This window comes from Ischnura elegans, chromosome 3, assembly GCF_921293095.1.
Source record: "Ischnura elegans chromosome 3, ioIscEleg1.1, whole genome shotgun sequence".
Taxonomy (NCBI): Eukaryota; Metazoa; Arthropoda; class Insecta; order Odonata; family Coenagrionidae; genus Ischnura; species Ischnura elegans.
The window spans coordinates 6039392-6053061 of NC_060248.1; the positions used below are offsets into that span (position 1 = coordinate 6039392).

The 13670-nt window shown below is 39.6% G+C and overlaps 1 protein-coding gene across 1 annotated transcript in view; it reads left to right on the top strand.

Annotated features, from left to right (window-relative positions):
• The window catches only part of LOC124156658 (dystrobrevin beta), a 102075-nt gene extending 93991 nt beyond the window's left edge, over positions 1-8084 (top strand). The window contains exons 14-16 of the mRNA XM_046531318.1: positions 2221-2435; positions 2657-2746; positions 7806-8084. Coding sequence (XP_046387274.1) covers positions 2221-2435; positions 2657-2746; positions 7806-8084 — 584 coding nt within the window. The remainder of the gene's footprint in view (positions 1-2220; positions 2436-2656; positions 2747-7805) is intronic.
• The last annotated feature ends 5586 nt before the right edge of the window (positions 8085-13670 follow it).

Here is a 13670-nt window from a genome sequence, read left to right on the forward strand (position 1 = left end):
ATATGGACTAGGGGCTGTCATTTAACTCATGAGTGTGATCTAATGTATTTTCACCGTGTTCTTAGTGACCCATCACTGAATATGTTGACAGTGTTGACTAGAGCACATTCTGCTCACCCAACGGTCCCAGGTTCAAATCCTGGCTGAAACCTGAAAAAGGAAAGGAACTCATGTGTGTGATCTTTGCTCATGTTTAGCGCACTTTCAAACAACAATGGACAGTCAACTTTTCTAATCAGAGTGTGAGTTTTAGTGATGCGGGAAATGGAAATCGTTGAGGTATTGTGATTGCCATTAAATTAAATAGACTAAACTTCCTATTGTTTGTCTTTTTTTGTCTATGTTAACATGACATTTTGTGCTTGTATGTATTCTGTTACTTCTCCAATGTATGTGAGGCCCTCATCTCTAAGTTACAAGGCTGTTAACACTTCTTATCAAATAATGTTCTCAAATATTCATGCAGCCTTGTGATACTGTGAAGTAGTATGTATTTTTTTAATGAGGGATGGTTTGTTTAGATATTTTCCTGGTTCTAGCTTCATCTGTTCATGGCTCATACATTTGATTCTCAGCCCTACGTTTACTCTGTCATGTGCCACAGTCCAATTTAATGACAGCACTCTAATTGTAAACTAGGTCAATTTTTAAATAATTTTCAATCCACTTTCAGAACCCTCTCTCATGGGTTTTGACTTGGAGCACACTTTCATCAATCATTCTATACATTATTCATTTCTGATCATTGTCCAACCATCTGCAGCATTGTTATTTAGCAGTCGTGATTGCGGAAACAGCACTTATATTTGCCTCCGTTATTTTAAAGATAAATTACACCAAATTTAGAGCCAAGGAGTGCAGATTCTGGTTCTCTCAGTTCCTTCAAGACCTATGGGGAACTGAAGAAGCATGGAGCCATCCCGTTCAGCAGACATGCTACAGTATACATGAAATATATACATATTAATAGTATATGACAAGCATATTCATATACCATACATGAAATGCATTTATGTAAGAATGATGTATACCCAGCTCACATGTATCTGCATATCATATAAGCTTGGTATATACCATTTCTATATATGTAATGTATATTGTAGAATGTGCATGCACGGGATCTGGCATTCTGGTCATAATAATAATAATAGTAGCTAGCTTACTGAAATTAGCCAGCCACCTCTTGTACTATTGTATAAAAGTCTGCTTCACTCTGGTAATGTGTAAGAGGCTTGTACTCCTCTGACTTGTGTCTTGGGACTCGTAACTCTCCTTGCATTGCTACTCGTGTAGGTGTATTACTATTGAGAGCATTATAGTTTCCCATTAGAATACAATGCCCATTTGCATGACCCCTCTCGAACCAGTCCTCTCTCTCTGTGTATGTGTAGATGAAGCATTGTGGTGAAGATTGCCAATTCAATTGAGTCATATATGTCCTGTTCCTCCTTTCTTTTCATTTTATCTCTGTCTAGCTCATAATGGCACTTGTAGATTTTGTCAGTAATGCCTGCAGATGTTGAATTTAAGTGTTAATCGCTCTCTCTCTCTCTCTCCTTGTACTCTTGACCTTAATCTTTAATCTCCCTCAAACAAGTTAGCATTGTGCTTAAGATTTTTTTATACCAATCCAACATACATTTGGAATTATTGCTAGTAAATCATTTTTTAACTAAAAATTTCCTAATATATAGCCTCTATTTTTGTGACTCAAACAACCAATGCAATGAAATCTGACAATATCATTTTTTAGAAATGCAGGATTGATTTTATATAATGTGGGCCATTGGAAATTCACTGTAGTCAAAGACATGCTTAGGAAAAATTCTGTACAAAATGTAACCTCTGGTTATTTCTTCTGAAGGAATTATGTTTAGAGATTAAGAATATAATTTTCATGCTCCTCTTTGAATACTATTTAACTGCTCCTGCAAACCATGAATGAATGATTGCAGATATTTTCCAAATCTAAGATTAAGAGCTCCAGTTGGGAAAAGCAGTCACTTTCAGTGTTTGATAAGTGATATTTTTTTGTGAATATACAAATTGCTTCTCTACTTTGGAATGCATTGGGCATTTTGACTCCCGATGAGATGGCAGATGGGAGCTCCCATTACTGCCTGCATACAGAGTGTCTTTCCCCCCTCCCCCAGCTTCTAGTCCCATTGTTGATTGATTGCCCCGGTGACGACGTGCGTGTCTCTCTTTGCATTGTTGAAGATTTTGAGACGGAGGAGGGTGATGAGGAAGATGAGGAGGGCGGGTCACCCGTTGCCGGGGGAAACAGCACGGAGGACGACGGGCTCGACGAACTCGGAGTGGCGGCTTCGTCCTTGCTCTGGCACGAGGAGATGCGGCAGCGCTACGAGCAGGAGTCCATGTTCATTGCAGAGCTGCGTGCCCGTGATCTGGGCAATGGACTCTTCGACGGCAAGGTGAGAGCCCCAGAAATAGGTATCTATGTACCTCTCTCAGGTCAAGATGAGGATCACGTATTCAAAGCCCCAACGAAGCGGAGGTAGAATGTTCGGGAATGTCGGCAAAAGGTGCTGCACAAAGCAACCTATGAACAAATTACAAATTGACAGGCTTGTTATCATGTGTGTCCGTCTTGGGGCATGAGACACCCATGTGCTGTTTGTTTGTTTGTTTGCAGGCGGCCGATTATGTGTCACTGCGGCAACGCGAGGACGAGGAGGAGGATGAGGGTGAGGAGGAGGGGGAGGAGTACGTGGGGGGCGGACGGGTGAGTCTCACCACCTTCACTCAACTCTCTCTACTGCCTGTGCTCACTCATAGTTTGTCTGCTTTTGTGACAGATTGTTGGTTCAAAACTTGAGTTATCACCTTGAAATTTTCAGCTTGCACAGAGTAGGACCTTGCCAAAAGTGGTTTCCATCTCTAATGGGTTGTCATTCCATGTCAGTTCATCCAGGCATGGACACTCACTGACATGGATTTGGATGAAACTTGGCAATTTTCATCCTTCAATGGAGGAGTGAAACGACGTAAAATTTTTCATGGCTATGTGTACTAGTTTATTTTTCATGACCATTTGAAGTTTGGGTAATACTGCAGTTTTCACTGAATGGGGTCTCCCAGGAAGATTCCAAATATTAATTGAAAAATGTCCTTAGAGATATTGTAAAATTCTCTAAACTCACACGTTTCATGAGATTGTAGAAAATTTAACATAAAAAACATCGTTCTATAAAACATCAAATTTTGACCAAGGTCAATGTGCCAATCAAGCTAAATTTTTTTTTCTAATATTTCTTAAGATATGTATGACCCTTCACCTGTAAAAATAACATTCGTGCTTTTTGCTTTCTTAGATGTTAAAAAATGTTGATGTACAAAAAAATTTCCTTTTTGTGACTCTGGTAGTCAGTGTTGGGCCTTCCTGCAAATATAATGAAATATTTGTGGCACAACAGTTTTCTATGTTCAAACAAATATTATTGGCATGCAGCTATCAATTTATAAGTGATTAATAAAAAAAGGAATTTTTTTTTAAGCAATTCCAATTTTATCCGTAGGAGAGAAATTTACAAAAAAATAAAATATTATAAAGAAACAGTTGCACTTGCTGTAGCATTGTTGGTGTTAACTTGATTGTAGCTGAGAAATAGTAAAAGCAAGCCCAGGACAAAAAATGCCACTCATGCAGAGAAAAGTGGACAAATTCACCATGTCAATGAGTGAATGGAAGAGAGCGGTGGCAATGAAGAGCTTAATCCAACAGCTGGTAGTGATTAGAGTGTTGCAGATTAGATGAAAATCCATCAAGAAAAAACATCAAGTGGAAATAAATTCATCTCTTAAGGGAATGGGGAGGTCTCTTTTTTAACTTTATGCAGTTGTATCCCATATCAGATCCATTTATGCAAAACAGGAAATCAAAGTTGCATCTTCTACTTCGAACAAAAGGGTTTTCTAAGTCTTGGAGAAAGATTTCCTTCCGGAGCATGATACAGTAGTTCTTGATTAGGGGAGTGACATGGATGTGCTATTTAGATTACAAAAAGAATAACTGGAGAGAGCAGTCAATTAACAAAAAAAAACTGCTACCATTAGGAGTTCCAACTTCGTGGAGTAGGACAAAAGTAGCCAAGTAGTGAATGTAAATGAATAAGCCATTCGGGAAGCTATGGAACTTCTTAAAGTGAAAGTCATCGAAGCCATACCAGATCTGAGGAGAGATAAAATGGTAGAACAAACTACCATTGATTTAGTTCTGTTATTTTGCCAAAATAATGAGTATTCCCACTTAATTCCAGGAATTAAAGATAAGGTCCCAAAACTTTCTGCTTGTTCAAAATAGGTCCTCAGCACAATCACACAACACTATGCACCTTTCCATTTTCTCTCACAGACTCTTCTCCTGCAGCATTCACGCATGCTTACTCAACAAAGCATCCTTAACACGGCGTTTTGATATTTTGCCTCTGAACATTCAATTCCACATCTTCACTGATGTCAATGGGTGCCCATTTCCTGTATCTTGCTCCATCACAACACTCTGCTCATTTCCAGTGAGACTGGCTTTTTATTTGAACTCTGAATACACATAATCTCACCCTCTTCACTTTATTCTACTTCAACATGACCACTATAATCCCTAATCACATCCCTAACCTTCAACCTCATCTATTTCTTCAGTCTCTCGACTCAAAAATCTTGCTTCTTCCTCCATTTCATCATCTCCTGAGTCCAAGTCCTTAGCGCCCTTAAACATTTTACTATATTCAGTTACACTGTCCACACTTTTACATATGTGAACTTTCTTTGAGGCATAAACTCTGTCATACAAGTTAGTTACAATTTCGTTTTCCTCCCTTTCCACAAGTTTTGCATTATTATTACATGCATTTCTGACATGCCCTACCTGCCATCACTCATAACACTGTGCATTCTGATGCTCACTGTCTCTGGACAGATGATTCGGGCAAAAACAGCTGTAGCATAACCTAGGGCTGTTCCCGGCTCAGCTTCCAGCTCCTCCTCCGCCCTTACGATGACTTGTTGGCCCACGGCTAGATCCTCTCACACTTGAGCGTCCCATTTTCTGAAAAATGGCAGCACCTCCTTTGCAGTCTCAAAATGATGACTGAAAACCATGGCCTCAATCATCGCTACCTCCGGGCTTGTACACTTTACGTATTGTAGTTGTCGTTCCCTGCTCCTACGCCTCTTCCATGCTCTTGATCAACACACCAAACACACGGCCTCCGCAATCAAAGCCAAGTCCTCTTGCTTGTCCTGCTTTGGCTTCAACAAATCATTTGGCCCTCCACGGCAAAAGGCATCAGCTAACACAGATCAACCAACGCAGAGCTACCGACACAGTCTCTAGTCGTTCATATGCATGCCCTCAATAACTTCCTTAACTTGTCAATGCATTAGCAGACTTGGTTCCACTGTCTCATCCGGGGCTTGAACGTGGCTAAATAAGTATCTGTGATACGTCCTCTTAAGTGTGGCAGGCGAATAATTATTCTTCAACGAGACAGTGATGAAATTTTTTTATCTTGTGCTTGAGTTTTGCCCGCAATTTGTGCCTGATGCAACACTATCTTAGCCTCACCCGCAAATGATGTGAGCAATTAAACTCTCTTTTAGTCATCTACCGCATCAAAGAAATCGGTGTAGACATCAAACTGCTCCAGCCATTCCGTAGCAGTGTATTTTGAAGGGTCAACATTTTGAGTGAGTCCAGTGCCACGTTGAAAGATCCACCCGTCACTCCATCTTGTTAAGCCTCTATCATTTCTCAAAGTTTTTGAATCCCCTTTTCAAAATTAAAACTTCTCATGGACACGAAGGACCGATTCAGACTCTTTGCCAAAATTGTTGTGTCTTCGCTCTTGTTCACTAGTATTACTTCAGGGTCTTTTGAGTGGTCAAACAAACACATGCTCTTTAAGGTTATCCGTCTTTTTTCTACTAACTGGATACGGTACACTTCCCTGTATATATAAGTTTTGTCAATGTACAGAAATAAGGAAAGGGATTATTGTTCAGGGATATCTAATACATATGTTGATTTGTTTTGGGTTATTGAAGTAACAGAAAAACATCATTAAAGAGTGGAAACTATTTGAAAGATATTATTGAGAATAATTTTATCCAGGGGATTCAAGAGTTAAAAGTCCCACCTAATACTTTTGTGATGATTCAATTCTTTAAAAAATTTCTAAATTTTTTTAGGTTTGTTTGCAGCATTATTAATCCTTTGGTTATTGTATGTCTTCATAGCATTCTGAAGGATATATGTATGTATCTGTAATTCTTTTTCTGGACAGCATACTCAAGTCTATTAGTAGAGTCCACTTTATCATTGAAGTACAGATCCATGTCTTTCATAAACCTTGATAAGTTGCAAATTTCTTGCGAGACCCAAGACCTCCGCAGACATTAAGTCAAAATTCATATGCATGTAATTAATGACAGTTAATTAATGTATGACTAATTCCTGTTGGCACATTATTTGAGATATGCAGCATTGAAAGAAGAAAGAATATGTGGCAATTTCTGTTTTCTTTCCTAGAATCTTGGAGAAAATTATGATTAGAGTCTCCAGTTATGATGAGAGAAGGATTCTCAACATCGTCATCAATTTGTTCAAGAAGTTTTCACAGTTTGTCCAGAAACTAAAATTGCTGGAAGGAGAGCAATAGATGGTTGATAAATGAACTTCCCTCTCATCAACTTCATTTTTAGTAATGCAGGATTCAAAAACCTGTCATTCATTCAACCTATCAAAGGGGAATTTCACAGAGGTGTATTATGAGTAATTTGAGAGACTCAACGATTAAGAGGGTACCATTTTTTAGCAACAACATAGCCAGGCAGATGGAAAAAGTTCACTTCATTGGCTGAAAGCCAGTGTTCACTGCAGCAGATGATGTCTGGGTTATCATTATTCACGAAAACTGTTAAATTAAGCATCTTATTGGATGCACATTGAATGTAATTTAATGTGAAGAGCCTTTCAATGCTGTGCTATCCCATCAGTTTTTTATCAAAGTCTGGGGAAAAAGTTCCCAAAATACACGTCCTTTTGCCAAAATTCAGAATTGATAAGTTGATATCTGTTTACGGAGACAAAAAAGAAGGCATAGTCTACACCAGTCACTTTCAGCTGTTTGATCTCAACAGATGATTTGGTTATGCCTTCTCTAATTATCTAATAATATTTTTTATTTTGCCGTTTGCCATCACAGGTGTGGTACTGTCAAGAATAGAAAATGGGAAATAGAACAGGCAAATACAAAGACATAGAAAGTTACATTTTACTCATAGACTAACAAGCCTTCATCACATTACAAAATTACAAAGTTTTACAAGAAAATACATACAATCGCAAGTGTACTTTTTTCACATCATAGCAGCTTTTATTGATGAGAAAATATTTAGTTCTTCTCAAAAATAATCAGAGAGTGAGTAATTTTAATGCTAAGAAACTGTAGTTGCTTTTAGGAAAGACTATGTGGAGAAATTCCTGAAAGCTGTAATTTTCAAAGCTGTTTGGCTTACTGTTCTGAATAGAGTTGCGATGCAAGGGCACCCATATGCACACCTGATATTTCTGGAGTTGCTTTCAGAAAAATAACTAAATATTCAACTTGTCGCCTATCGATTGGGACCACTATGCCTTTCTGTTTTCATTTTTTCATGTTCCCCTTGGTAATTTAATCTGGCTTGGAGCTGGAGAGAAAACGTTTCGCATGAATGATTTTGTCGCTCTGAAAGGGGTATTGCTCGTGTGTAAGAGCACGCCTGTGCCCTCTTGCCGTTTGCAGTTTGAAGACTTTGTGGCTCATGGAGGGGGGCCAGTGCCACAGCAGCAGCAGCCTCCACCATTGCCATCAGCCGCAGCAGCGCCCCCACCGCGTCCCGCACTGCCCCCTAGAGGCATCCGGCCGCCAGGACACCCGGATGCAGCAGCCACGGCACCACCCCCAGCACCCCCACCCCATCCACCGCACTCGCTGCCCCTGCGCAGACCACCACTGCGCCCACAGCAGCAGCCGGACGGCAGTGCGGATGCGCAGAGGGCAGGTCTCCAGCAGCAACGGTAGAGAGTTGGACGCAAGAATTGGACGGCACTGTGCGCAGAGAGGAGGGCATGGTTTGCGCATGGAGGAGAACAAGCATACAAGCTCCTCCGACTCTCCCATTGGGCACTTAAATATGCATCTTATAATACCTAGTCATTTGTTATCGTGGGTGTTTACTACTCATTGCCTCCACATGTCAAGGAATTCCAATTTCTGAGGAATAACAGCTCTATCCGATTAGCAGTCTCTGTCAAAAAGTGATACTATTCCTATTTATTTTATCAAGTATGATATTTATCTGTAGTTTATGATATTTTATTTAGGTATATTGAAGAATTTGGGTGTCTATTGTTTATATACATATATGTATATATCTTTTTTTTAACGGCCTGCCTCTGTTAAATATATAGGCTGAAGTAACATGTTACCCATTGTTCACTGTTTCTTGAGTTTGTTTCTTCATCATCCTGTTTTTGGATTGCATTGCATGATGCGATTTGCCAGAAACATGCCACCTGTATAGCAATCGAAGTCCCATGAATTTCTGCCAGAAAAGAATTTCATCACAAGTTGGACTCGAACTAGAAACCTAAGTTCAATGTCAAAGCATAAGCCAAGCTGTTAGATGAAATTCTCTCATTAGATTGCTGAATATTTTCTCGTGTCAGCCAGGAAATGGGAACATTGGCTGTCTGACTAAGGTGGCCAAAAATTGGTTTCTGTGTTGTTTGAGATCTTCAAAAACATTATCACGGGTGGATTAAGGTCGTTGTTTCGGCGATCCACCATTTTCAACGGCAGCTGGGTTATGCAATGCCTCTCATTAATAATGTGTCTGCTGGTGATAGACAAGTGGCTTCTTGATATTCTCCAATTACGTTTGAACAATTTCTGGGGCTGGTGAAATAAAAATTTGCATTGGAGAGCCACATTGGTGGTTACCTATTTTGCCACGAAATACATTCAATGCACCTTCTGCTGCGTTGTTCAATCATTCTAATGATGGAGGAAATGCCCTATTTTAGGTAATCTCATTGAACACATTTCCTCGACAAAAACTCTCTCTGATCTAGTCATATTATTCTGTTTGGAAGAATTAGGAGAAGATAATTAATTTCATCTGCAATGAGGTGTGCCATTGAAATTATTTTGTTGTAGCAGGGTTGTTACTTAATCTTTACCTTTATGATATTAACTCAGTGCATATATATTGTTAATGGAGAAGACCATTCACCTACTCCGTGTCTTGATAAACCCAATCAGTTTTATTTTTCTATTTGTCGTGAGTCATAATGTTTCTTTGTAGTGAGCAGTTGATTTGAGTTTCCAAATTTTAAGTGAACTTGAAATGCTGAAATCCATCATCATCCACTTTTTGTTTTCGATTGTGATAGATTTTCAAAAATAAAGAGGCTCATATTTTTTCGTTTTTCAATATGTCGCCTTGAGCGTCGTGAGCTGTGCACTAAAAAAACTTGACGGCTTCAACTCTTTCACAGATATGTAAATTGATGAACTCCTGCTGAGCTGTTCACTGATTCCCCAGGACTCTTTTTATCCATTGTAATATAAGCTATTATGTTGAGCAAGCCCTTCCCTTTGTGATCAAGTTCTCCTGGTGTAACGAGTGAATGAGCTGCATCTCTAATGATGTCATCAACTCATGAAAAGTGGGCCAGAACTTGATTTTTTTTAAAGTATGAGAGATTGGCTGAATGACTGGAAGATCTATTTTTCACCACAACTCATGTTTTCCCTTCTGTCGACGACCGAATCCTCTCAATTGGTTCTCTCCTCACATGCATATTGTCCACAACATATGATAATTACGTATGGTAGACCACTTGGTGTTGAGGCTTTGCTATTGTAATTCATTTAAAACTTCACCTGCCTTCCCCTCCGCATTCATATTTATTCGTCCCCAGTACTCATGTCCTCTTCTACTTCAGTTTGTGACCTTCCATTTTGTGACTGGGCCTCCTTCAATGACTCTGTCAATCATTATTATTTTTTTTAAATAGCATGGTGATTTCACACGTGTATTTGGATGTTTTTCAAACCTACTCTCGTCATGACCAGTGCTGTTGATCCATTTGGATGGTGTTTGATTTGATGACAGCTGATTTTTCCCAGTTGTATGCCATTGCATTGCCTTTAACTGTACGAATGGTGGAACAATCAGAGGTCAAGGTCTAGGGATTATTATCTAATGACCGTCTGCTTCCGTTCTTTAACCCTAATGGAATAGACTTAAGTGGGATATTTTTGGGGCGATAAATCCTATTCTCAGATTCTCAAGTACCTACTTTAAAGTCAAACCTCTTTATAACAAACCTCTGTGTACAACAAAAAATATGATCTCCCTCAATTTACTACAATTAATTATATACATTTTCAGTCTCCATATGGCAAACCTCTCTACAACCATAATTTTTGTGCAAAAAATGTTTGGCTAAGGCAAGATTTTTCCCCCCTCATATGGCAATACATACATATTTGGTTACTGACATTCCTAATTTTGCCTTGTGCCCCACCAGTGTTTGCTGCAAATTGCTTATGAGTGAGAAATGAAAGAATATCTTATTCATTGCTTTGATTTTCAATGTATGTATGTAAGTAAGTACATATGTACTTAAAAAAAGTTTCGAAAGGCCTGGGTAAGTAGTACATTAATCTGTAGGATATGATGTTGAAAAGCATGAAAGAATGCAAAAATGCTCCATGAAACCAACCAAATGGTGCGAGCAGTGAATAGAACTTAAATTTGATTCATAAATTCATTCGTGTTCTGTTCTGATCCACCAAAATCGTTCACGCATTTATGTATCGACTCCAGGCCATGCAGAGAGGCCTTAAGATTACACTTGGACAATTTTTGGAAGGGGAACTTTACACGCCATTGCAACAATGCAAAACATGATGCTGGAGCAAAGAGGACCCTGATGGCATCAAATTAAAATGTATGCATTTACTTCAGAGATCAAGTTTTTCACCTTAATTTGAGCTATGTATAACATCTGATGAGTGAATTTTGAAATATTAGAACCTGACAACATATGTATAAGAAACACCATTTTACGCATGCTGTCAGGTTCAGTATGTTTTCCTATTCCCTAGAAGTTTATTATGAAGAGGTTTGACTGTATAGTTTGTGCAGTATTTTTCAGTTTCTGGGTCAATGCTGGAGGAGATTTTTCAGTTGGGTGGAAGCCTCGCTTTTTCATCTCATTATTATTGTGCTTTACATTGGCGGCGTGGCCATTAGTATGTTGATGAATGGGCAGCAAGGAGGAGAAATACATAGCTGGAATTTTTGTGCCTTTTTTCTTGTGTGTTTCCCTCAAACAGATCATGGCATTAATGCTATTGGCATCAGCTACAGCCTCCGTCACTTATTTCTATATTATTGTCGACTGTGGTGGTCTTTGGAAAGTAAAGACAATCCTGTATTTTTCTACTATTCTATCTATCGCTTCAAGCAATTCTATGCGGGATAGGAGCATCCTTTTCTCTTTTGCAGCAAGGTCGATGAGTTAATGAGTGCATCACCACTTCTCTGCTGCTTGTCGTCGGCCTTTTGCCTGGACCTCCAGTGTTTTGTTTCACTCTTGTGACTTCTGTTGGATCACTAGTTCCGTGTGATAAGCACCAAAATGCATGGAATTTTTCAGTTAGATTTAACGTCAAACGGGAGTCTGCCCCCATTCAATAGTTGTTGGCCAAAATGTCAGTGATAGAACCTTGTAAAGCAAATGCAGGGAAGCCATTATCCTTGACATCCACTCATCACTTGATTTTGGCCTCACTTTCCCCCATCCTGTGGACAGAATCAATGGACGAATCATCCGGTCCGGGGATGTGACTACATCATGAACCTTACTATGTCGACAATTATTTGTGAGTGGTGTCCGAGAGGGCTTGTGCCATTACGATTCTGGGTGGAACCAGTGGTGAAGCTTACGATAAAAGATACAGTTTACTGGTGGACATCTTTGATATAGTGGAAGCACTTGCCTATTTCCACACTTCTTCATTTCCACTAACCCAGGTTTACCATGATACCATTTTTAAGGTAATTGGTGCTTGCATGTATTTGTGGGCCAAAATGAACCTCGAAAATGGCGTAACGTGCTCAAGCATGGGTGGGTAGAAATGAAGAATAAAGTGTGGGAAGGGCTTTCATTGTGTCAGAAGAGAAGGCTAACCCAAGAGACAACTCAGATCCCCACCATTCTACCTATGACTCTCACTTGCCTTGTGATTATAATGACAGCAATTGCATTCACGTGAAGGATTTCTTCCCCATGATTTAAGAAGTTTATTTAATTAGTTAAGAGGATTTAAATCATTGCGTAGTTATTTCTGAGCTTCCTAGTTTCGTACTAAAAACCCTGATATGGCTGATCAATTGGGTGAAGATGAATTTTTTATGGAAATTCTAAACAACAATTCTACGGGTGAAGTAAGTATTTATATTAGAAAATGGCTGTCACTATCGGTCTTTAAAAAAATCGGGTTTCCTTTCTGATGGCATGTCACTTATAGGCCTATTTCCGAAGAGGGAAATTTAAGCAATCACATTGTCTTTGACTTCCTAATGCAAGAAGAAGTGTAATTATGTGTGCCTTGCCAGCCCCGAGAGAATATGGAAGAGGGGGCAATGTGTTTGAATTTCCATCGTTGGAATTTGGCAGAGGAATGATCCATGTCATCAGAGGGGAGACAACTTCTCTTGCTAACCCATAGTGGTGGCACCAGCTCATAAATACATAACTCGCAGTCATTAGAATAGATGAGCAGGAAATGAATTTCCAGACATGTGCAGTATAAAAAACAATTTGCCCAATATATTGGTGGACATAGGAGAAATGGACTGTTGGACAAATACTCGTTCCAGGTACAACGCCACACCATTTGCTCCATTTCTGCAAGTGATCCAATGTGTTTGTTGTTCATCTGATGTTCTCCCAAAGTGATTGGCTTTGAGAGTGCATCCCTAGCAGTGATGGAGTTTTTCAAAGACTTCCCTTTGTAGAACTCTTTAAGCACAACTCTCAGTCCGTCAGATGGGACGTTGACCCTTGGCATTAAGAGCAGGCTGACACCGATCTCCCCTCATGATGCAAATGACCTAAGCTGTCCTCCTATCACCAACCTTGTGCGGAGCATTTAGAGAAGAGGGCCGCAAGCCTTGCTCCTCCCTGCAATGCAAGTGCCTTGCGTTTTGTTAGACCTGCGTTTGGCATCTGAATGCCTCTCAATGGCCAAGATGTGTTTTGGGTGGGCACGTCTTGCGCACATGCTTTTGCTGGCAATTGAACAGTCCACTCTTCTGTGTGGATCAAGTTAATGGCGTTGCGTTTACGATTATGATTGCATTGCATGGTCATGCCACACAGCATTGCATTTCATCACTACCCTGTGGCCATTTCCTTCTCAACAGATTGAGACATATCAACAGCATTCCTGTAATTGGTAACCACTGCATACGTAGTTAGCATAAGATTGAGAGTAAAAATGCAAGCAGCCACGGTTTCCTACTATGTTCTAAAACTTGGAGGTTTGACTTGAAGTATTGCAAAATATGTATGCAATAGGGATGGGTCG